Below are 26,192 nucleotides of genomic sequence, written 5' to 3' on the forward strand. Positions count from 1 at the left end.
ACCCCCAGTTGTCACCTTCTCAGCAAGCTTCTTGTAGGTCTTGTGGCCCTTTCCAGCCTTCTGCAGGCCCTGACATCCTTTCACCTCCTGACATCCCACCATCTTTGCCCATGGTTGTGGAGAGGTTGGAGTGAGATCAGGATTATCTGGAATTGACTGAGTGATCTGTAATCTGCCTGCCACATGGGCGCAGATCCAGACTGGCTAGAACAAGCCGGGTAGTAGGGGATCAAATATTTACTTTACTCAGTGACATGAATCTATACGTTTTATTTTTCTGGATTTTTGGCTGATATTCAGTCTCTCTCCATTATAAAGAAACTACCATAAAAATTTCACACTGGTCAGTTCTTTGCAAAGGAGCAAATTCAGCAGGGGCGTGAATGATTACTTCCCCCACTATAAGTGTGAGCAGCAGTTTAGCTTTTTTCCTAAATATAGGGTTAGCACCTATGATAACTTAGATCTCAGAGGTAAATTCTACACTAAAGCCAGTATGCAAATCAGTTTCCTAAAATTACAGAGTGAATAGAAAAAAAATCCCAACAAGATTATATAAACAACTTCCGACAAAGAAAGATTATTCTGTTAAAAACACAACACAACCGCTCAGATGTGAGAAGACGTTTCTATTTTTCTAGGTCAGTGCCAGTGTGGACAGTGTACTTGCCACCCACCTGGGGACAGTCGTGTTCATGGCAAAAACTGTGAGTGTGACGACCGTCAATGCGAAGACATCAGTGGAGAGGTCTGTGGAGGTAAGCGAACACACGCAGACCCTCACACACACACACACACACACACACACACACACACACACACACACACACACACACACACACACACATTAAGTCTTTGTTGTGCCCTAAGGGGTCTTTGAAACTTTGCCGGTAGCGTTTGTAAATTTGAAGATCAGTGCACCGTGATCCTGTCTGCTCTCATTGATATCCACAGGCACAACCTTCTAAACCCTTGAGCCTAATTTTAGAGAAACTTCTCTCAGCTGCTGAAGCTTCTGTTTGAGGTCTCGGGAAGTTGGCGCTCATAATTTGAGCCATTTAGGCAGAGATGCTGTAATGAATACAGTAGCTCACACTAAAACATTAGAGGCTCAGTTGAATTTGATATTTCCCATTGTAGATGCTAGAGCTTGAGAAAAGACAGAGAGAGAGAGAGACTGGCAGAAGCCAAATAAAGACAAAAAAGGATTGTAGTGCAGGTCATGAGAGTCATATCAATGATTATCACAAAGCCTCTTTAATTTGACTCCACATGACTCAGAGTATTTTTTTGGATACATACACCACACGGAGATCTGCTTTTTGGGTCCTTTGCTGTAATGAAAGTGCTGGAAAAATGATAAAATATGACACATACACGGTTTTCCAAATAATAGCTCTTTTTTTTTTCCAAACTAATATCTTTCTAACAACAGCGAGGAGCTTTTCCTTCACATGTATACCAAACAGGGAAGGTACTTAGTGAAACTCAGTTCACTGTTCAGTCAGTGAAGTTTAAAACTATTTGTCTTTTCTCTTAAATTCACATGTGATCTGTCTAACTGCTACCATATATCAATATGTGGATCTTCCAGGGTAGGGAGTTTTTTTTTTAATGTTCTAGTGAGCTGTCTCACTATTGCATTAGTGGTGCAGTGCAGCATCTGAGGGTAATTTTCTGTAGTATTGATTGGATTATGGCCACTCATTGTCCTTTGGGCTGTCCAGGGACAATCCTTGAGGAGCCTTCTGGGTTAGCCTATCTCCAGCACTGCTGCACATGCAAACAAACATAAGCATACATACGAACAATAGGTCCACAATTATGTCTGTATACTGAAAGGCCTGTGGAAGTCATTGGGTATTTTGAGAAGCTGAAAGGCACTCGAAACAAGGTGACACGTGAGGATCAAACATATAGGAGCTTTGTTTCAAGGGGGTTTGTAAGAAACTTCATAAGTCATGGTACAGTGCTGTCAGTGCTGCTGACTGTTTGGACCTCACTGCAGACAACAGAGAAGAGACACGTGTATACAATTCAGTCCTTCTGTGTTAACAAGCTTGTCAGTCAGGTCGGTCCTTACTTGACTCATGAGGGTTGTATCCAAAAACAAAGAACAAGAAGACAAAATGTTTACTTTGTACACTGCAATTTAAAGCAGTCCACTCTTTCTTCTGGTCCATAATTTCATCGTTTTTTTACACCTTCACTATGACAAAGACATATTCGTGTTATATGGGATAGAAAACATGGGTGGTCAGTCATACTGAACACAAGATCACACAGGACCTTCTTCAGTGTAGAGGCCACCTTGTACTTAGATGATTGAATTGGCTATAACATAATTGTGTTTTATTTCTCTTCCAAACTGGAGTTGTTTATTTTAATCTCACTGGAGCTACTCGTGACTGGATTTTGTTATTATTTGTCAGTTGGAAGTTTGAAAAGAACATCTTAGGCTCTCAGGCTTAAGGCAATAAATTGCTTTCTTTTCATATTGTATCATTAATGCCAAGTCTGAGTGTTGAACTTTTAAACTGTCCAGATTTTACATGCATAATTATTACTTTGATGTTTGGATTGACACGAACCGTAGTTAAAGTCTGAAGCTGGTCATTATGTCGGCTCCCACATTCATGTTTAGCCAGATTTCTGGCTGTGGGTATTAAGTGGGTATTATGAAGGCTCCGTGCCCAACAAAGTCACACAGTAATCTCCAGATTTTACAGAGGTTTACTGAAACCACTGAAATCATGTCAGCATATCTACCGTGAACGTTTCTTTATGACAGGGATGTTGCTAGATACCTGCACTGTGTCTCTACTTTGATCCTTCTGTCTGTTGTGTACTTTGTACTTACTTTGATAGTGCAAGATCTTCATGGTGTCTTGAATCTGACATGCTCTTTGGTGCACTTGAAAATGACCACTACAACCTTTAAATGTCATGCCAGCTGTCCCATTTGCAACTTGTCAAGCAACATGCAACATTAAATTCTTCTTTAGTGACAATGGGAATTGAAAATGAACAGACATCAAAGAATGCATTAACAAATCAAAAGACAATAAGCTGCAAATAAATGTGCTGCTTTAAGCTAACACTGGTCTTATCATTAGCATTGGCGGTGGATGCTCCTTATGCTGGTTTTAAACTGTTCTGCAAATAAGCCAAAATGGTTGAGAACATACATTCCTTCATAGCCAAATTGATAGCAGGTGTCACAATAATACATCTTAGGTAAAGTGTTGGGTTAATAAATGCATTAATATCAGATACCACATACCATCATGCATTTCTTTGTGAAATAATGATCAAAAATGAAAGAAACGCAAAGGAACAACAGAGGTTATCTTGCATTCTTTGTATTAATTAACCTCTGTGATCGCTTCAACAGTCTAATTCAAATGAACTATGTAAGTGCTAATGCCTGGCAAATACAGTGTGGTCACATGACATTTACAGAGGTGAGACCGAGGTTAGATGCTAGGCTGTTTAGGTCTAATTTTCACAGTTTGTGACTTTAAATTATAGTTGAGGGAAATTATAATAGGAGTCTTGTCAGTCTGCGATTACATCTAATATCTGGTATCTGCTTTGTTTGTATTTTCTACATACAAACACCCACCCTATTGGATCAGGATAAACCTTGTTCTCATTGTTCAGTTTAAAATAGACTCAAAAGAGATTCTTGCTGTGTGGTAACAGCTTTTAAACAGAAGGCAGCTTAGATCTTTTGCTCTCTCTTACTAGTTTCTTCTCTTCCTCCCTGTACTCACACAGCTCCATTTCTTTTCTTCCCTTTGTGGCACTGAACTCTAAACCTCTGTCAGATTCTTTCTGCAAGTAGCACAGATCTGCTGGGTTTGATACCAAGTTAACAAAATGCTGAAATGCGATGCATGCTCCATTAAAAGCATATCTAAGTACTAAGTGAAGGCAGCTGCACTTGTTTGAGTTTTGTGATCGGCAGGTGCAAACTAATTGAATGAGGGCTAGATTTCTGCTCCTTTAAAGCAATTAACCACTCTCCCAAGCTGTCTGATTGAGCCAGTCGTGCATGGCTTTCTTTTTCACCCATTTGCTCAGAGAAACTTTGGCTTTAGAGTAAGTAGAAATGAACTTCTCAGTTTCTGGAAACAAATGAAGAAATATTGCATCTGAACCAAGCTCCCTGAAGAAAAATAATAAAACACTAAGGAATATTATTCTATTATAATGTATGGGTATTTATTAAAAATTGAATAGTAAATATTTCAAAACATTTTTAAAAAGGGGATACGGCTTATTTTGTGTATTTATCACATAATATTGAATTTTATAGTAAAAAGCTGTTCCTGCAAAAAAAATAATAATAAAAACAAAATAATACTGAAAAATAATGATAAAAAATACCAGAATTAAAATAAATAAATATTGACTGAAATGTGCTGGTTTTAAAAACAAAACAAAAATTAAACCTGTGCCTTGAAAATCGTTCAAATTCAGTGAAATTAACCATTTAACTAAGTTTGGTTGTGTTTGTTTACATATGCATAGGAGTCTTGACCGTTTAACTTTTGTGGTGTTGAATCTGAAAAAATCTGAAAACAACCTGTTTGATTGACTGATGCAAACAACTATTTAAACATCCAAGGACTCAGTTGCTTCCCTTAACCAGTTACATGTCCCTGGTGTTGTGTGTGTTTTGTCTTTCATTGCCATTTTTTTAAATAAATGTATTTTATTTTGTTATTTTGCTATTGTGGTTTAACAACTCTTAAGAGCAGCTCTTTTCTTAATGGTTCCCTTTCTGTAGGATTTTAGTTAAAACAATAAAAAGAAAGAAATTTTGAAGCAAATAGCTGTGGATTGGATCACTCCTGTGTACCTCTACATTAAACAATTTGGAGCAAGGTAAGGGTGTTCTGGTAACCACCTGGCATCTGTTGCCAGATGTGAACACAAAGGACTCAGTCAATGATGCAACTGGGTCTGCACTGCGTTTATTTAAACATAAGCATGGTGTGAGTGATGCAAGACTTCTGTTGGAGGTGGGAGACATAATTGTTATAGTGGCTGTCAAAACCACACTGATGCTAACAGCTATTTAGACATCCCGGGAGCAGTTGCCTCCTTCAGTCAATTATCATGCATTTCCCTGATTTTATGTGTGGGTGAAAATATTTGTGTGTTTTCGTCTGCCATTGCCATTTCTTGTTTTTCATCTCTCTCTGAAGCACTGGAGATTCATTAAGGACAGGACAAGACCAGTGATGACAGTTCCTTTCATGTCCCCAGGGGAAATACAATAAGCTTGCTGCGTCTCTCTCTCATCTTCCTGTAGCTCTGCCTCCTTGTACTGCCTATTAGTGTCAAGGTTCGATGTCTGCACTGTCAACTTCCAGTATTTATGTTCTTTATTGCTGTTTTTTTTACTCTCCTGTGGCATTTCTCTCAACTTTTGCTGCTAGTGAAAGCTTTACTCTTTTTTTTTTTTTTTTTTTTTTTTCCTTGTATTTGCAGTGTTTTCTCATGGCCATGCTCCATATTCTGTCTCCTTTTAAACGAAGGCCCTTCTGCCCTCCACCGCCAGGTCACGGTTACTGTTCATGTGGACGGTGCATCTGTGAGGAGGGCTGGTTTGGGAAGCTTTGCCAGTTCCCCAGGTCTTGTGATATGAGCGATGCCCAGAGCAAGGAGCTTTGTGAGACTTCTGATGGTGTTATATGCAGTGGAAAAGGTGAGCAGTATTTCCTTTTGTTCGGTGGTGTTTGGGAAAAACATTTCTAAAAGTTAATATTTGAATTTCAACTGAGAAGAACATTTTCATGGCCCGTTTGATAAAAAAAAAAAAAGTTTGGTAAATACACACATGTCAAATAGTACAAAAACACAAAATGTACATTTATTTATGTTTTAAAGATTATAGGTCATAAGTATGAATATGATGTGGAATACTGGATTCAATATCAATGTAAACTAGCTGGAATAGCAATAATAGTATGCTAATATAATGAACATCCACTGAAAGCTGATCATATTCCACACATAAAAGAGCAATGCAACAAAAGTATAACCACATATTTTTTCTAAAAATCTTAGAAATTCAGAAACCTATTTCCCATTCCCATTGTTTTCAAATGCACATATCATTCAAACAGTTGAAATGCATAAATATGCAGTGTTGGGAAGGTTACTTTTAAAATGTATTTCACTACAGATTACAGAATACATGCCCCAAAATGTATTTTGTAACATATTCCGTTACGTTACTCAATGAGAGTAACGTATTCTGAATACTTTGGATTACTTAATATATTATCATGCTTTTTACAACTACATGAATGTCCTATTGCTGTGTGATTTATTACTATTACTAAAGGTTATTTGCCATACCAACTAGATTTTTAAATCTTAATATAAATGAGTAAGAGTAGGGTGGACATTAGGTAAGGCTGCACTTTTTGAAGCGATCTCATACAGAAAACTAGCTTTACTTTGTTGTCTGGGTCAACTTTGTATATATATATTTACATGCTTCCATCTCCCGTTTCTGGTCGGTGACATCTCTTGCTTTTCGACTCTTTTTTTCTCCTTCCCTCATGCTTACAGACAGACACATAACGGGTATAGCAGTCCATTCTCCCTGCAGCACGGACTACACTGCCCATGAGGCTACATTCTTTAGGGCTATGCCTGTAACACTCTGCCTATTGCCTTCATATTAAATCATTTTTGTGAATAATTTTTTTAAATATTTCTTCATGTCATTATGCGGGCCGCAAGTAGAGGTGACATGGGCTGCAAGATTGAGACACAGACATGAGAGCCTCTTAATGCATTTTTTGTTTGGGTTTCCACCGGCGTGGACACCAAAAATATAGAGTTCATAGCCTTATGTATAGTATACCTATGAAACTATACAGTCGTATAGTAGTATAATATATCTGAATTGTGCAGGGCTGATTCCTGGTTATTACACAGAAATCATCACATTTCTTAAAGCTTGTTTTTATTAGCTTGTTAACGTGGTATTAATTAGAAACTACCACACATTTTTCCAAGTAGTATGCTTCAGCAATAAACATAATATTAACACTATTGCCCCCCCCCCCAAATCATATATTTGAATGTAATATTACTGAGCCACAACCACTGTTGACACAGTACAAAGTATTGCTTGTGTATTATTTACATTTTACTTATCCTAATAATTTTTAACAATAATTTTCTTATTACCAAGCTATAATAGGAAGTTCAGCCAAAAACTGATACATTTGTATTCTGAGGATAAGTTGTGGTTTGATAGGAACAACTCAAGGCCTCAATTCACTATGGATGACCACATAGGATTTACATGAAAGGACAGTGAATACAGAGGCTCCTCACCTAAGCCAGGGTTAAGGTATTTTATAATGTTAAGTATGTTTCCTTTATCCCTTCTAGGAATAATAAAGAAGCTTATTAGCAGTCTGAAAAATTCATCTAAAAAGGCAGCTAAACTCAAGGAAAGCAAGGAATAGTTCAAGGAAATACTAAAAGGGAGAGATTGTCTCAATCTATTGGAGATAATCAGAGTATCAGACTTGATTGGCGATTCAGTACAAGCAGTTATGTCCTGATCAGTGAAATTAGGCTAATTCAGATAATACTAGAAGATGATGTTACTTAGAAGATTTACATTTACACTGAAACATTTGTATCATGTAGTCTGTGGTTTAGATACTTAGACTTTTATTTGGCAAACTTTTATCGTGCAGCATTATAGTCAAATAATTCAATCTCAGGCAGCTGAGCGTATTTAATTAAGGTGGGTAATAGAAAATTAACAAAAATGTTCTTGTTCACATCATGTATTGTGATCAAAAGGAAGATTTTGATTTCACTGTTGTACTATTTTGCTTAATCTCTTGATATAGTTGTATTTAGAGTACTTAAATTATTGTCTGATATTTATAGACTAAATTTTGGAGGTATAGAAATTTTAATTGACAGTAAATAAACTGATCATTAGTTGCAGCAGGAGCAGCTGTCGACTTCTTTACACTGCGCATTGTCACTACATTGTATGTATCATTAGGTGGCAAATGACACCACGCAGCAGGATTTTTTTCTCTGTTGCATAGCAGTGAATCCACAGAAATAGACCTGCTGCTCTGAGTCCAGCCCTGCAAAGCCGAGGATGGTGTGAAAATGAAGACGAGCATGTTCATTCTCCATGCGCCGCTACACCGAGGCACAAGAGCTACCTTTCCTCGCCTCCTCCTGTTGTTTCACCGTTTCACTTTCTCTCCTTCTTCTTACTTCATCTGCTCCCATCTTTCATAGTGGTTTTCCTGCAACCCACTGAATGTGGATACAAACTGGGGGGATTGAAACCATAGTTGCTGGACCTCTGGGTGTGAGCTTAGGAAAAATAAAGTGGACAACAGTAGATTTGTTTCTCTCTACCAGTCTTTAATACTTTATTATCCTGCTGCTGCCCTTAAGAGTGAGTGAGAGAGAGAATGATAGAGAGAAGAATAGACACTGATGGGCATGACAGGAAGTTTAAAGTGTGGGTGGATTGGTGTCCTGGTGGTGAAAGCATATTAGTGTCCATTTCCCCAGAATACATGTCATATTCACTCAGCCCAGTATTATCTTCTGTGCAAAATAATTTACAGCAAATAACGAATATACACTGCCAAAATCCCAGCTGAAATGAAAAAAAATGATGTTAATATACAGTTAATATACAATGTGTATGCTCGTGTGTGTGTGTGTGTGTGGTCTGCATGTGTGTATTACAGGTTCCTGTCATTGTGGTAAGTGTATCTGCAATCCCCAAGACTGGTGGGTGTCCGGAGAGTACTGTGAGTGTGACGACCGAGAGTGTGATAAGCACGACGGGATCATCTGCACAGGTAATGAAATCAAAAAAAGAGAGACAATCAATCGAATATAGTCGATACAATCAGAATAAGTAAAAATGGTAAATACTAGAAGATAATGGATAATATAAAAGTCAAAGTCACAGCTGAGCATTTCCACCTTTGGACTGAAGTGCCCCAGAGACTGCCAGATGTTTTATTTCCATGAGAATAGTCAAGCTGAAGGTTTATGTTTTTATTACATTAGTATTTCTAACACTGAAAAGGGAGATCAGCACGCTACATTGTTGGGGTTACTGTATAATTTGCTCTTCTTCAAAACCAATTTATGTTTTAAATGTGTGTGGCTGAATTAATTTAAATGTGCAACTTGCCTCTATCTAATGGAGAGTAGTTTTATGATGTTTGAATAGAGTGGAAGGTGGGCAGGTGTGCTCAAGATGCAGAGATGCTGGGAGAAGCAGGGGCTAATTTACATTTTCAAAGCTTGGCCCTTACTAAGGACGAAAAAGGTTTCGAGTTAAATCAAAGCCATTTTAATGGCCTTGCTTCTAAACATTTGTTTTTGAAAATGGTAACTGGCCTGCATTTGTATAGCGCTTTTCTAGTCCATAGGACTCCAAAGCGCTTTACACTACATTCAGTCATTCACCCATTCACACACACATTCACACACTGGCGATGGCAAGCTACATTGTAGCCACAGCTGCCCTGGGGCGCACTGACAGAGGCGAGGCTGCCGGACACAGGCGCCACCGGGCCCTCTGACCACCACCAGTGACCACCCCTAAAACACCCCTAAAAGGTGTTTTAGGGGTTTTCTAAAAGAAAATACTGGAGCAGAATTTTATTGAAGAGCGACACCTTAGCAGAAAGAGGGAGCCGCGTGTTAAAATCAAATTACTTTCATGAGTAACAATCCCAGTGAACCAGAGATGGGGTGTGGGCTTGTTTGGCAGCTGTTTTTATAGAAACAGTAAAACTGATCACAAAACAACTATCATAGCAGTTAAAACTGTTAGCTTATATTAAATCTAAACACTTAATAGCTAGTTAAGCAGTGATTAGCTGTTAAATGCACTACATGTAACGGATGAATAGTTAAAACAGCTAATCATAACTGACAAAACCATGACTAACATAACTAAATTATGTCGGAAGTTTGTAAGATTTGCGTAACTGAAATCCATAATGAGCGCTTTTAAACATTTTGTACACTGTTTATTGTTGTTGTTTTTGTATTACTCATTTTGTATTAATGTTAATGGCTGTGGTTGTGTGCCTGACAACCATAAACAACTGCATACCTATATGCCATATGGCTGTTTATCCACAGGAGCTTTATTCTCATCACTGACTGTGGAAAGTTTAGTACACATCTAATTATTTTTGCCCTGGGGGCCTGTCAGAATCTGAATAGCTTCACAAGTGCTTCTCATCATGACTTTAAGGGTCCAAATGTCAGCCTTAATGTCATTCAAATGAGCATCAGTGTTTCCAAATGCAGATCGGCATTGCTTAAACACAGGGAGCAAACTAAGAAAATGCATTAGAGCATCTGGCAAATGTGCCTGACTACCATTACTGACTGCAGTATAAATGTGAAAGTAACCATATCCTTGGAAGTTATTTTATTGGAATAGTGTTTTACATGGAAAGGCAATTCCAGAAAGGGATTTAATATTTGGATAAAAGAGTTGCTGTGGCTGTGGGGTTTTTTTTTTTCAGACAGCAGTGATTGAGTCATTTCTTGCCATTTTGTAAAGATTAAAAATGTTTGACAAAAGTTAGCCAATAAATTACTTTGCATCCAGAGATTTCATGGATCTTTCAGTGCTGTGGATTCTCATTACACATACAACTGATGAGTGATGTGGAAAATTTAGCATATTAGCAATTCTTGCTGGCTAATTTCATGCACTGCATATGATAATTTCAGCAATCGTATTAGAAGAGAGACAAAAATGTCTGTCGGGTCGCCTGCTACACAGGTAAATATGTGAAACAAAAAAACCAAAATAAATGACAACATTTTCTCACCATGTACAATTTTTTCAATTTGTGTTTTGTCAGTGGGATGAAAATAAAATGAAGAAGAGGTTTGAGTTTACGGTATTCATGAGAGCTGTTTAATCATGTGAAATGTTTGTGAGTCGGAAAAAAATTGGTTTAAGTAAATTCCGAATAAACGAAGAACTGTGGATGTTTTTGTTGAGGAGAGCATGAACCAATAATAAATCTTAATCTGGCACTTATATGTATACATAGAGAGATGTTGTTCAATATTCTAAAACTCCTATAAAACATCCAGATCAATAGTAAATCATGGAAATTTCACCTGTGCAGCAATAAATCCTTCAGGAGACAGATACAAAGTACAAAATATAGATGTGTTTATTTTAGCTACATCTTGAAATTCAGGAAGAGGTGAGCAGATGTGATCATCCACGTCTGAAGTTCAGAAAGTTTTTTTTTCTTTTTATACTGACTTTTTTTGTGCTTACTCTTCTTTCACATATTGGAACAGCGAGATCCTTGACTATCTTCAAATTAGATGAAAAGGAGCCTGAAAGTCTGGCTGCTTCTTGAGGCTTCCAGACACTTAAATAGACGTCGCCTATGCAGAGACCTCGAGGTCAAAGCAGAGGTTTCACTGACCATGACTTTCAGACCTACCATCATAGTAAAACCTCACAGGACTGTAAGACCAACTCTAAAAAAAATAACCATTTACTTAGATTGTACTAAGAAAATACTCTGTAAATACTGTACAGTAAATATTCGCCCAAAATGTTATAAATCTATAAATGGAAGTGGTCAGCCAACAAATGCAGTATTTAATCCTTTTAACTATTCCCCCCCCCAATTTTCAGCTCTCTTATAGGAAAATATTTAACTTTTAATTTTTTTATGATTGTTTTTTAAATGTTTATTTCTTTGGGAACAAATGAGTTTAGGACTGAAGCCCATGGACAAGGCAGTAAAGCAAAAGAAAAAACTGAGAAATTACAGTTCTAGTCTAGGAGCATGAAATAACTCTGGTCTTGTCTTTGTAATTGCTTCTTTCCTTGTATCGCTTTCCTGCTTCTTTTCTCAACTACTTCCTTGTTGGCTTACACTCCTCCCTCCTCTCCCACAGAGATATTTGGTGGTAGATGTATCTTTTCAACCGTGTGACAGGAGACCAGCAGGAGCCCTCTTCCTAACCCCAGCACCTCTGACTGACAGCTCCGGAAGCTTATGGGGAGGTGTGGGGTATATACTGTAGCGATATAATTCCTACAGTAGCATGTTATGCCACTTTGGCCCTCTTTAGAGATAAAGAAGAAAAAACTATATGTCTTGACTATTTATCAGTCCTAAAACAACCAGTGTGAATGGGTTGGTGACTTAACTTCTCTGTTAGTCAGACTTCTGGTAATATTATGATCCTATTTCGTTTTCATTTTGTTTGTGTTCCTACTACAGGATCTGGTCAGATATATAGAGATGTTTGAGCTTTGTCCAAATGTTGTAAAAACAAAACACGAATAAATTAATATCGAAAAGTAATTAAACTCCATGTTTCTCCTGCTGTTAAGGCAGAAGCAGTGGAAAACCACAGACTGTCCCGAGCAATGTCATTGGTCTCCATCCCCTATCAGAGAGCTGCACCCAGGGAAGCAAGGAGTGTGAAAAGAGGAACCTTGTTAAAGGTCAGGCATGATGGCACAGCTCTTTTAATTCACAGCTTTTCTTCTCACATCTCACAGGGAATGGGTTGTGCAACTGTGGCAACTGCGAGTGCTGGGACGGCTGGAACGGGAATGCTTGTGAAATCTGGGTGGGAGAAGAATACTGAGGCCAACAGAGAACAGGACACTGGGTTCAGAGAATTGAGACCTGGCTGCCCAGTGTGACCAGGAGCACCACGAGTCACGACCAAGCTGGTGAAACGCCAAGTTATCGAAACCACGGGGAGGAGAAAGGAAGACTAAACATGGACGTAGCTCTGCATTTCACAAACAGCATTCATTGTTTTATTGTACTGGTTACAAACTATCCTTTTAAAACTGGGTTTTGTAGATGAAAAGAAACAGCCATAGCTCTGTGCTTAAATCATATTACAATGTAAACATTTATGTTTTCAAAGCAGCTTTTTTTTTTGGATATTGTAGGAATGCTTACATATTTCAAATGGCTATATATAATAGGATGCAAGTACATGACAGTTTCAAATGCTGGAGAGAGGATAAAATGTATCATTAAGATGACTTTGTAGTAATATGTTTGATACTGTGGTCTGTTTTTACTGGTAAATGGTCTGCCCTTCCCACACTGGACTGAAAGTTTACTCGAAAGCTCGAGGCATAGGTTACGCTGAGGTTTTTTATTTCTTTTTCATAATAAAACATTAAATGTGCCGCATGACACAACATTTTGCATGGAAAACAATGCAAAGACCTTAATCATACATGGTTACAAATTTGTTATAACATGACATAACTCCAATGGGCATACTTGCAATGGTATATATAGAGAGAGATATATTCGAAAATAAATCATTTTATTAGTGCCTACTCTCCTCCATCAAACAAACAGTCTGCCCTGAAACCTTTACTGTCTTAGTAGTGGTTAAATTCTAAGTGGAAGAAACAAAGAGAAGGGAATAAATAGTTCAGTTGTGGCATGCTGGATGTCCATGTCACTTCAAATGGCGGTATCAGGGGATGAGAGCTGCACTGACACAAGAGCTCAGTCACCACTTGAAAAAAGGACCGATAAGAAGTCACAAAGGAAATTTAATGTAAATTCTACTTTGGCCTTTTTCATGCTTAAACTAGCCAATCCCCTCTGTTTTCTTTGTCCCCGAAAAATGACAGGTGCAATAATATACTGCACACTATATTGCATTAAGTATGTTACTGACTTTACAGTATACCTTTATATAAATATTTTTTATTCAATATGTTGTATAATGTGTATACAACAAACACAAACTGTATAGTGTAGACAAACTCGTTGCATATATGTAAAATTAGCGGTACATACCAACAGTTCTTGATTGACATAGCCTACTACATGCAGTTCATCAATGCCATCCTCTCCCCATGCAACAGATGGGACAACATAGAAAATAAGAGGTTCGAAAACAGAAGCTAGGATATTCTCGTAACACATTTGAACAAATGGGGGTAACAAAGCAAAAACGCGATTGGGATCTGGAGACGAAATCGACACACAACCCGTATGCGAGAGAGATGAGGACGAACAAAACAAATGGAGGCTACAGCAATCCAAACAGATGTACTTGTACACACTGGTCATTTACAAAAATAAAGCCAGCCTTGAAGGAGCCAGTTAACTGGGCTGCAGGGCTGGGGCAGTCACCAGCCCAGCATGTAGAGTTTTGTAAGAGCGGAGGATGACAGTGGTTTCCAGCTCCTGTGTGTGTGTATATGACACCATTTTTAGGATTAACAGCTTTGTACAGACAAATATTGATATCTATGTGATGTGCTTTGATGTGTTGTAATAAGAAATGGCCATGTATAATCCCAATAAACTCAGAAAAATGATATTTACCAAATCAAGTTCTTAATATAGTTGCACTTTTAGCAGCATACGGCAGCAACGATCTACTTAATGTTCTAAATCTTACTTAACTAAACTATTAGGAAAAGAAAAACCAGTAAAGCAAGACGGACATAAATACACTGATCACACAGAGCTTTGATAAACTGCTAACAGTCATGATGAAAATGCAAAACAAAGTGCGGTGAGTGTGCCGCAGCCGTGATACATGCCTGTTCAACTCCTACACTGAACTTCAGTGCTCATCCATTTGCACATAGTGAAGAACAATGCCCATACCTTACTCCTTGTAGAAAATACATGCATGTGATTATTCAAGGTATATGTACTTTTCCAAAGTGACATCAGTCAAGACCTTTGTGGATCTGAGCAGAGTTGATTATTCTGGACAGAACAAATGCTATCACAGTGAAAGCTTCCGTGAATTGAATCAGAAAGAGAATCGAGATTTGTTTTCTTTCTTTCTGTTTTTTTTTTTTTTTTAAGAATCAGTTCTTCTTGGGATGAAAAAAAGACTTTGGTCATTTCAGAATGGATACATCTGAGTGTGTTTTTTTCAGTGAATAATGCTACGTGTCGTCTACATGGATGTATAGGGTGGGTGAGGCACCTTTGGCCCAGTGGGGACTGGGAACTTGTTTTTGCATGCCGGGAATCAAGGTCCAAACAGGCACGTGATAGGCCAAGATGATCAGAACTGGACTCTGCATGCTGAGCTAGAAGACAAATTCTCTCATTATAATAATAATATCTAGTCTTTTAAAAAGTTATGATTTTTAATAGTCATTTTCCCTAAGTTTTATACAGTGAAAATGTTATAATATAAGCCATCTCTTGTATATCTGCTGCAAGAAGAGAGAACACAATATTAACCTTGTCCATGCTTTAGCTTGCTGAACCAAATAGGGATGCAGCCAGTGTAAATGTCACCTACTGGTTTTCAGCCATGTTGTTTTCTGGCTTTATGTAGACACTGCTGTAAGGTGGCTGCCAGTGCTGGAGTTATAGACCATCTGGGTCAAAGCCACAAGCCTTGCCTCATAGTCCAAAGAAGTCGGTGAGTGAGGGACAGAGGCCTACAAGGCCTAGAGATATTCCTAGAGCCCACGCTCTGAAATAAGATTAAAGAAAAATAGACTTCAGATTTTCTATTTACCAGAGAAGGCGGACAGAACCGCTGGTGGGACCTAGATAGTGATATGTATACACCATTCCTTACAGCGCTCTCCCACCCACACACACATCTGTTTATAAATATGTATGTGTGTTTGTATGTGTGTAGGGAGCTCCTCGCATTGATTGCAGTGGCGGTAATTAGCACTTCATCAGCTATGATTGCAGGAGCTATCTGCCAGCCTCCAGCGTGTTTTATTGGCTGTTTAAAAAAAAAAAAATCTCAGATTTTCAACACAAACTTTGTGTGTCTGTCTATTAGAGTGTGTGCATATTGTAGGCAAGAAGAAAATTTGGACTCCTTTCCACATGTCTTTGCTTTTTATGCCACATTTGTGTTCATGTGTTTCTTAGAAAATCACGCAACCCCCTTGCAAAATGTTTTCTAGGTTACTTGACAAAGAGAAAAGTGTGACTAAAGATAGAAATAAAGGGAGAGGGGGACGCACTTGTAAAAAATAGAGGACAACAGTCCAAATAGTTACTCTATCTATACAGTCTCTATCCCAGAACATAGCTGGTGAACTGTGGTATAGAAAATAGATCTGAAGGTACACAGACTCTGCTGCAACAGGGCATCATAGACAAGGGGGAGGTTTTTAGGGGGAATCATCATCAAGCAAAGTACCAGAAGCGTCATTGTGAAACGCACGTCCCTCCTGGGCTGAATGAAGTCGGCCACCTCAGGAATCCATCTGCCTGTGCTGAGGCAGCTGGAGAATTTGAGAGAATGAGGTGGAGAAAAAGGAGGAGCGAGAGAAGAAAGAAAGGGAGGTTCGCCTGGATCTGCAGAAGGGTCTGGAGTCTAGTTGGATAAAGCCCTGTCTCCGTCGCATTCCTCCCCTCCAACACATGCACATACACTAGGCACTGGCGTGGCTATGTGGTGGGTTTGTCGGGCTTGCTGACGGGTTTCCCTCCGTTCATCACTGCCGGCTCACTTGTGCTTTTACTGGGAGGTACTGCTGCCTTGGGCACTGTCTCTCCAACATCATGCAAAGATGGCTCTCTGTACATGGCAACTGTCAGGGGTGAAAAATTAAGGAGAGAAAACAGAGAGAGTTTACACATTGAAAATTACTAAAGCAGCGTCTATCCCCTATTCTTGTTCTTCAGTCCTAACGTGTGGTAGAAACACAAAAAATCCTCAAATTCTCACACATTGAAGACAATAGGCAATTTACTGAAGGAAAATAAATTTGTGTTTTGATTAACAGAGCTTTGCACTGACTCACTTTTTTTTTTTTCATCTATCTGGGCTGATGGAGACACAAGACACAATCTAAACACAAAGACTTTTTGACAAAGCTGCAAAGGAGTCTCATTATCCCCCACTTTACAGCCACTACACTACAGCTGTAACGGTGCCTTGACAGGACACTTCAACTTGATTCTCTGCTTAAATAATTCGAAGCAATCAGGCTGGTGGCTGACAAGATTGATGGTGGCATCTGCTGGACTATCAACATTTCATGCTGCACTTACAGAACAGCCCTGCCTCCTATGCTCTATGCTTATAGGAGCAAAAGAATGAATCAGCACACAAATACAAAAGCATATCAAACATATACTATATTCTTTACAGTTACATAGTTATACAATTAGTACTATGGAATCTTGTCATGTAGTATGATGCAGCAGTTGTCAAGCACATTATGTCAGTTTTAGATGCATAATCGTCTTTTCTGTATGTCTGCTACATACCTTCTAATGGCTTGGGCAGGAAGTGAGCAGCTGGTTTTGTTTTTTTCACTCGGTTCCCTTTCATGGCTTGGCCTTCTTTATTGAGCCCTAAGAACCAAGCTCTTCCCGATTCCTGTTGTCTGTACAACATGGACGAGTAGATCACATAGTAGTTCTCGAACACCGACTCTTTGAACTTGCATTCTGCTGTAAAGAGTTCCTGCAGAGAGACAAAAGTGGAGGAGACAGATTTTAAACAATGCTTAGGGAAAAAAAATGAAAATGATACTTCACGAGGCTATAATCTGCACCGGGAGACATTAAAGCAGGCTTAAATCAATGATTCATGGTTCATATTGTGTAAGAATAAAAAAGATGTCATAATTTATATTTAATGTTGAATGCGGGTCACCGGGACAAGTGTCATTTTTATTTCAAACTCACATTGTGCAGAATAATGTGAAACCACCCAACTAGTTAACATGAACTTCACACTTCTGCCTGTCTTGAAAAGGATGAGCACTGCAGAGCCTCAGGCGGTGTAAGCATGCCTGATTCAGGCTGAGCCTGACGATGCAACTCTCATTCTCTCCTTGGCCTTAACCTTGACATCTGATGTTAGAGCACTCGTTCAGTCAATTAGCTCATGTTCCTGGCAGAAAGTATAGATTGTTAGACTGTGACCCGAGGACCACCACGCCTCACCCCAGATGCCAAGCCAGACTTGCTTCGCTAGTTTCTCAATGTTTTTAATTGGCAAAATCCAAAGGGGCTCATTTTCCCCCACATATTCTATCTGCTTTAAGCAATTTGTCTATGACTGTATTCTGGACTTTGTTCAGATAATGATAGAGCTAATCAAGTGATTCTTTCATCCTTTACACCTCAATCTGGCTATGACAAATGAAGACAGAGGCACCACATCTCTTTCTGCTGTTACCTATTCATCTCCAGCCAGAAGGGTAATAAAAACGTTTTTTACACTGTCTGCCCCAGAAAGCTAAAAATAAAGGCATTCATTGGGGTATATTAATCAAAGCGTACAAAGGAGACATCCACCACATCTGTTGTGAGCTGTTCACACTGAATTGGTTCATAAAACCACAGGAAGTGTCATACTGCTGTGGTTCTCAATGTCTGGGGTCAGTGACAATATTCCTTAGAGATCACTATAAGGAGTACCTTCTCAGCTAGAAATATGTAAAGTCTTCAATATAATGGTTGTGTTATATGCAATATCATCACCTAACCACTGCGAACTAATTTCTATGCTAATCAATGTAAAACTAAACACACAAACATCTTTATGAAAGCGAGTCTTTGATGACTGTTTATCTATTTTTCTGCACCCCTTTGATTCTATGCTAATCTTCAGTAGATAAAACAGTGATTATGTTCACAGTTGTTCAATGTGTCAGCATGCTAATAATAATTATCCTGTTGCAGGCATTTCTTCATAAACCAGTGTAAAATATTGATCTGACAATGGTGCTTCATGAAAGGTTAGGGGATCTTTGGGGACTGTTCTCCGACACACACACACACACACACACACACACACACACACACACACACACACACACACACACACACACACACACACACACACACACACACACACACACACACACACACACACACGCACAAAAGAGGAAAGAAAAGAAAGGTCATTTCTGCACATTCTGTGCAGTACTATGCAAAAGTCTTGATTCATGCTTCATCAGGGAAATAGCTGCAGCAATTTATTAAAACATCTGCAGCCATACACGGAAATACAATATATTAGGCGAAAGCAGAGTTTGTACAATTCTAAAATGCTGGAAAGTCAATACTTGTTGTGGCCCCATTTATTTTTCTGCACAGCCTGAACTCTCTTGAACTCTCTTAGTCAAGCTCTGGAGTAGTTTTCAGGAATAGTTCTCCAGGCTTCTTAAAAGACATTCAAAAGTCCTCTTTGCATGTTTTTTGTCTTTTGTTCTGTTCTCTGTCAAGGTGATCCCGCACGTTGTGGTCTGGGCTCTGGGGAGGCCAATCCATGACTGACAGTGTTCTGTTGTGTGTTTTTCCTATCCAGACATGCTTTTACTGCACTGGGATCATTGTCGTACTGAAAAATTAAGCCATTGCCAATCAGGCATTTCCCCGATGGTATTGCGTATGATCACAATATGACTAAAACCAGGATAGAGCCTTCACTGTGTTTTGCATGCATTGTTGTACCGCTCTCCTGACCTACTCTATACATACTGTACTGACAATGACTTGAATCAGAAATTTAGGTTTGGATATATCACTCCATAACACTTGTTGCCACTGATTTTCAGTTTAGTTCTTGTGTGTAAAAGTGAATACTCCCTGACTACTTGCAAGTGGTTGCTGGATGCTGCTTGCAGTCATTGTGAAATTGATTGCTGAAGCCTCAGTCACACAAGGCTACAGTGGTTGCTGGGGGAAAAATGTGTATTGCCCAACTAGTTGGTGCGTAGTCTGCTGAGGCTGACTGTCACTAGGTACAGTGCTGTACATGAATTCTCCTTGAGATTGATTTGGCTGCTAGATTGTCACAGGGGTTGGCAACTCCAGGCCTCGAGGGCCGGTGTCCCGCAGGTTTTAGATATCACCCTGGGTCAACACACCTGAATCACATGATTCGTTTGTTACCAAGCCTCTGGAGAACTTCAGGACATGTTGAGGAGGTAATTTAACCATTTGAATCAGCTGTGTTGGATCAAGGACACATCTAAAACCTGCAGGACATCGGCCCTCAAGGCCTGGAGTTGCCCACCCCTGCTCTAACCCATAGTTTGAATGAAAGAAACAGACTTATCTGCAAAGGTTTGTCTACTGCTCGCCAAGTGGCCACAGAACTGTGAGGAGTGTGATGCAAACAAGAAACAGACACCATTCATCTTCTAAGTACTGTATAAGATGAGCACTTTGAAAAATGTGGTTTCAGGAATAAGGCACAACTTGGTGCCGCACCCTCTTTGCGACTACTTTCACCGAGTGACATCGAGCAGTTAACCAACCGGCTGAGTAATGGATATGCTTCCCTTATGACCAAAGGTTTTCAGGGAATTGTTAACTGGTTTCCAGCCCTGTGTGACTGAAGCCTTACAATTAGATGTTGAAGTATTTCACACAGTATGACCAAATGTATCTAGTGGTGCAAGATAAAATGCAGGTGAAACCCAAGTCACTTGAGTTCATTCTCTGAGATGTATCACACTTTCTACCGAATTTTCACGGAAATCCTGCGCAATATTCTTCCGAACAGTTTTCACTATTAACAGACACGGCAGTCAGCCGGAAGAATATTGAGCAGGATTTATCTCATGGGGTTTCTTCACAGCAACATTTCATGGTAATACATAAAAATGTTGCTGAAATATTTCAGCCTGAATAAAGCAGTGGCCTAATAAATCTTGCCATCTCTGGAGAGAAAAAAAACGTTCTCCTCTCTTGAATATCAGATTTTTCATAGTTGGCGATGATGGGGCTCTCTCTGTAACAGCAGAGGTCATTATTTATGGGCTAAATGCTTAGTTTGGAACACAGGACACACAATGCCATGATTATCATGTAATTAGCGCTTTGCTGAATTACCCCTGTCAGAGCTTATCCTCCAGACACTATTCAGCTGAAAGGAGAGCTGAGCAGGAAGGAGCAGAAAGACACTCGGGATTACAATAATGATCCTAAGAAGCACCCGGCTGCATTTTGAGTGTCCTTTCTATCCTTGCTCGAGGACTCGTGGGCATTTCTGAGTGGAAGGCACAAACGCATGATGCATAACACCAGCGTCAGCTGACATGTCAGATAAACAAAACTCCTGTGAACGTCCACAGTTGGTTGCAGATATAAAGTATTGAAATCGTTATTGCAGGTCTTCAGAGGTACAGAGAGGTCAGGGTGGTATGGTTAGATATTTGTCAGAAAAATTCAGCTCCCTGACTTTGGTCTGTCTCGACAGTGATTACATTACACAAGAGACTTAACTTCAGTCTATTCTAGTGGTGAATGTAGGGATTAGGATCAGAACTATTAATGCTGCTTTTATAGCAGACCGCAGAGGCTGAGCAGGACAATCCACTGATAGGCAGACAAACCGCAGGCTGAAGCAATAAAAACGGAGCCTTACATGACAAAACCCTGAGCACGAGCCCGAGCGCGTTCAAATCAAACAAGCATTCTCTCCGGATGATGATGCGCAAGCTCAACCCCATCATTATTTGTCGTGTGTCAGCGGCAAGCAGTAGTTTGTCATATGGCTGCTTATTATGTCCAAGTTGTCAGTAAGGGGGGATGAGTCCACACTGCCAGGGAGGTGAAAGAATGTGGTTTTATTGGCTGTACACAAGAGTTTGCAGCAAATTGTGGAAAAATGCTGTCTTAAGGGGCGGCTGTCATTTTTCTTCTGGATAAAACACCAAAAAAAGAACAAATTCATTCGTTAAACAAACTAACCACTGTTCTTTAAGAGTGGTTTAAATGATTTTTCATGCTATAGAAAACTGTTGCTGAGCCGATTAGAAGCAAAACGTTTTTACCTTCATGGTTCCTTGACTTGATTCAACAAGGTAATTAATTCTGCTTTTTCCTCGTCAGGTGAGCTGCACCCCAGGTAATTAGGCACATCATTTTGATGCCGGTCCAGCACTGATTACTTATATAACACCTACAAAACAGCCTGGAGTCAAAGCAATCTATAAGCTGGAGCCAAGTCCGTAATTGTGGTTAATCAAATGCCTTCACATAGATGCACGTCTCTGTTTATGCAGGCTGAGCAAGTGGAGGTGGTTTGTTTGTGGAATGAGACGTCTGGTCAGCATAATCAGTTTGATTGGAGTTTGGAGCAGAGGAGGCAGCTATAGCAGACAAAATGTTGATTGCATTTGAAGTGTGTATTTCAGTCATATCATTTGTCATATTCGTTGTCTTAACCCAAAACATCCCTCTTTTTTTCATTTGTTCTAATTTCATCACTTCAAGAAAATGTATGTGAGTACCCAAGCAGAGATTAGGCACAGCTAGAAACTACCGTACACCCATATTATGCCTTTTTTCTACAAGTAGCTCCTCGACTCTACTCAAATCGACTCAGAACTGAGTGGTTGGTTCGGTCATTTTTCATTACAACTGAGTACCACATCAATGTGTGTGGCGTCGCTGTAGGAGCATGGCCAAAAGTCCTGTGATGTCATTTGTATGCGACACAAACACAGCACAACAACTGAAGATATCAAGGCGATGGTATACCTGCTGCTCAGTCTATCGCTTTTTGTCTGAGTCAGTTTTTGTGCAGCTGTTTCCCTCGTTGCCAGGTTTCAAAAATGGCGGTTTGACTTATGTGAAGAAGTCGCTCTCATTAATCAGCAAGTGATGCCAATTAGTGGTGTGCAGTCTGCTGATGTCATATTTTTGGATCGACTCAGCTCGCCCCGGCTGAGCAGGTACTAAAAAGTATCTGGTACCAGGAACTAGCACCTAATGGAAAACCCTAAAAACCAAGTTGAGTTGTGCCGAGTTGATATTAGTGTACTAGTCATATTGTGCGTATTAACTTTATCGTGTCAAAATAGAAATTAAACCTCTCCAAATAGTTGACCCAAAACTGATCAACGATTTAGCCTGCTCACACTTTACAACAGGGCAAATGGAGATTAAAAAACAAAACTGAAGGGAGTCACCCAGATTTGTAGTATTCTGCAGACATTTAGCCTCTTTTAGCTGTTTGGCTTCACTCTCACCCCATTCAAATAACTGCTGTTGTTCCACGACACTTGGCTAAACAGTTACGGCATCAGTTTCTGAACAACTCAATCAGGTATTGGTGTCTTTTTTGTTTTGCTGCCTGAAAGGGACAAAATCTTACTTTGCTGCATTAATTAGATGAAAAGTAAACCGCTAGAGCTGAATTTAATGAGATCTTTGCTTGTCTCACAGACAATTTTCTTTGAATGGCATGTCGCAAATAATATTTTTTATGTACATGGAAGAGTCTTAAGAGTGCTTTAGCTAAGCCACCATTCCAGTGGGACTTTATTAAGGTAAAACAAACACCTGGCTTTTCTAAAACCCAATTGTGCTTTTCTTGAAGAAATGTTGCTGCGGGATTGATTTTGTTGTTTTGTGTTCACCACAGGCAAAATAGTACATTTAGAAGGACAAGCCAGATTCACTGAAAGATTCATGGGTTACGTTCATGTAAAAACAAAAACAAAAAATCTTTTTTTTCCTCGTTTAAAATCTTTGGCATTAAATTCCCCTTATATCAAAAAAGGACCCCAAGCAATTCTGATGTTGACATATGAATTTGAAGCTGTATGAAAAACCAGAAAATGCTCTCTTTACATTCAGAGGTGTGCACTAAATATTTTCTACCCAACATCAAACTGATATCTTGGGAAAACATGGGTGACATTGAAGGAGAACAGGGAGAAGGAGACTCAGACACGCTACACACTTTCACACCAGTGGAAAATCGAATCATTTTTGAGGCACCAAACGGTTGATTTTCTTCCCACTCCATCTCCCCCGCCTGGCGCTCCCACATCAGTGGCTCCCTGGCTCGTGATTGGCCATGCTCTGAATGGGAAGGCCATAATTGACCTTGGCCACAGACAGCGTGAGGGCCAAAACAGCTCAGCCCTACATAATCAGCCCCGGTCACCAAAGCAAAAAAGACAGGCACAGAAATAAAGAACAGCCAGAGCAAAACAGAAAAACTGACCAACTCATGGGGAGAAAGGTTGAGGGGGGAAGAAGTGGCTCAAGGGAGCGTTAATCTTTCTACAGAATACATTTTTAAAAAGGCACATGGATACAGAGAGAGCATGAATTAAAAAATTCCCCGAGTAAGAGTAATTACAGTTTAAAAACAAGAGAGTCACTCTAAAACAAAGACTCTTTGGAAAAATCTCCATAAAGGTCACGATTGCAAAGCCTCCTAAAAGTAGGTGAGTCGAGGTTCATGTGGGAGGGGGCACATTATTATGCAGAGCGACTGCTCACTACCCCACTGTGGAAATGAAGAAATTGTTTATTAATGCTGCCAGCATAAAACCTGTTAATCCATGGAAAAAGGTCAACCTCTAGAAAGCTGAGCTGCATTTACAATGCCAAGCTGCTCTCATATGTATAAGAGTCACGTCGACAGTGTGTGCAGACAACGGGGGCTTCGGCAGACCTGTCTGATTATCACCCTCAGAGAAAGAGAAGGAGACGGGACCCAATGAGGAGAGCTGGTAGTAAACAGCTGGATGAATTGTGTACGGACACGGTGTACAGTTTCCGTTTTCTTTCTTTCTTTTCCCTAAACGATCTGAACGCACATCACACACAAGCATATGTGCTTATAAGAGCTAAATTATGTTACGACAATAACATATACATCTTGGAAAACTTACAAACGAAAGCTTAAACTTAACGGCAGGGAGTTTATTTAAAGAAGCATTTCAAAAAAGAAAACAGATGACAAAAGTCAAAGTAAGATAAAGATGACTTCCTGTCTAAACCTCAAAGGCATAATGTCAGAGAAATATTTCTTGACTTTGTTCCTTGTCTTCACAGATCTTTGGATCTGCACAAAGTGAAGCTGTCATGCTTTCCAGCACTGATTCAAATGTGCAATAACACCGTGTTTTATGAGCGACTTGGAGAATGCAGTTAAATGATGATTGTTAATCATTGAGTTCGTGTCTGGAAAAATAAAGGAAAAGAAAAATAACACATAATGAAAAATAATGATGAAGAATAAAACACAATAAGACATAATGCTTAAAATTGAGTCACTTTATTGTTTATTTTTCATATTTTAATGTCTTTGGATATGCTGAAATCAAATTTCATTCTGTATTCTATAGAGGAAGATGAAGATATTTCCTTATTCACTGAAGTAGATAGATACTTCAGCATATCATATCAGTTCATTTATGTGCACTAACTTAATATGCTTCTGCAAGCTTAACACAAATGACCAAAAATGCATGTGCTGCACTAACCTACATACTGTTTACTGGAAGGGTGGTAGAAAACAGTGGCACCCTTAAAGTGTTTGGCCACCAGAAGCACTTAAGCTTTCAATAAAGTTTCCCTGAAGGCACAGAGCCTTTAACACCAAACCAGTACAGCTCCCTTGGCTCATTACACACCCACACATGTGCACACAAGCACAGAGACACAAACATGCACAAAAAAACCTTGCTGTAGGGAAATGATGCTTTTCTCAGTGAGAGATGAATCTGTAGCATGCGATATCCAATAAATATTTAGGATCTGGGTTTAAAAAGAATAAAAAGTGCCTTTCTTGGCTTGGAGTGCTCTGCTGGTTCAGTAAGAAACTTTCAAAAAAAATCTCAAATGCCCTCAAAAGACAGTTTTGGAGGGCTTAATGCTGCCATGAATGATTATAGATTGTATAACAGACTTCATGCACAACAGAATTACACAAAAACAGCAAGATTTATGCCACTACTGTCCTCCAGTTTGTGATATTGAAAATCTTGGAATGAGATATTTATTTAATATCAGTTTCATTAATTTTGAATATTTTCAACACTGCAACAAACACCACCCCTAAACTTATTTCACTGGGGTCAGTTTGAATGTGTGGGAAGTGGAAACCATTGAAAGGTTTCAGAATAAATCACTGCAGATTGTAGCGAAGAAGTATATGAGAAAAAATATTCTGTTCATATTCAATTAAAAAAACCGCATTGCAAGAGAGCCTGCTGGTGAGCAAATACACAAAGTGCAACCACCCACGCCTAGATCAGTGGGGATTAAATGTGTGCGTATGTGTGTGTCTTTGTCCACTCTGCTGCTGTTGATCCTTAAATTGGGGCCAGATTGGTATCAAGGCAGCCGGATTTTTGTTAGATTGGCTTGTCATCTTTTGTCGGGCAAGTC

General features: G+C 39.3%; 2 protein-coding genes across 4 annotated transcripts in view; one reads left to right on the forward strand and one right to left on the reverse strand.

Annotated features, from left to right (window-relative positions):
• itgbl1 (integrin, beta-like 1) overlaps window positions 1-13,018 on the forward strand; it is a 53,373-nt gene extending 40,355 nt beyond the window's left edge. The window contains exons 8-11 of the mRNA XM_080902528.1: window positions 642-758; window positions 5,573-5,719; window positions 8,772-8,885; window positions 12,605-13,018. Coding sequence (XP_080758654.1) covers window positions 642-758; window positions 5,573-5,719; window positions 8,772-8,885; window positions 12,605-12,693 — 467 coding nt within the window. The 3' untranslated portion in view covers window positions 12,694-13,018. The remainder of the gene's footprint in view (window positions 1-641; window positions 759-5,572; window positions 5,720-8,771; window positions 8,886-12,604) is intronic.
• Window positions 13,019-13,202: 184 nt separating this feature from the next.
• Window positions 13,203-26,192, reverse strand: part of fgf14 (fibroblast growth factor 14) — a 115,153-nt gene continuing 102,163 nt past the window's right edge. For 2 of the 3 annotated variants that reach the window (XM_080902531.1, XM_080902533.1), the window contains exons 4-5: window positions 17,304-17,502; window positions 13,209-16,621 (exon numbers count right to left, since the gene is read on the reverse strand). In XM_080902531.1, coding sequence (XP_080758657.1) covers window positions 16,479-16,621; window positions 17,304-17,502 — 342 coding nt within the window. In that variant the 3' untranslated portion in view covers window positions 13,209-16,478. Of the gene's footprint in view, window positions 16,622-17,303; window positions 17,503-26,192 lie in introns of all 3 variants that reach the window. The other variant, XM_080902532.1, reaches the window with a different exon arrangement.

The sequence above is a fragment of the Rhamphochromis sp. 'chilingali' genome, assembly GCF_963969265.1.
Source record: "Rhamphochromis sp. 'chilingali' genome assembly, chromosome: 14".
NCBI lineage: Eukaryota > Metazoa > Chordata > Actinopteri > Cichliformes > Cichlidae > Rhamphochromis > Rhamphochromis sp. 'chilingali'.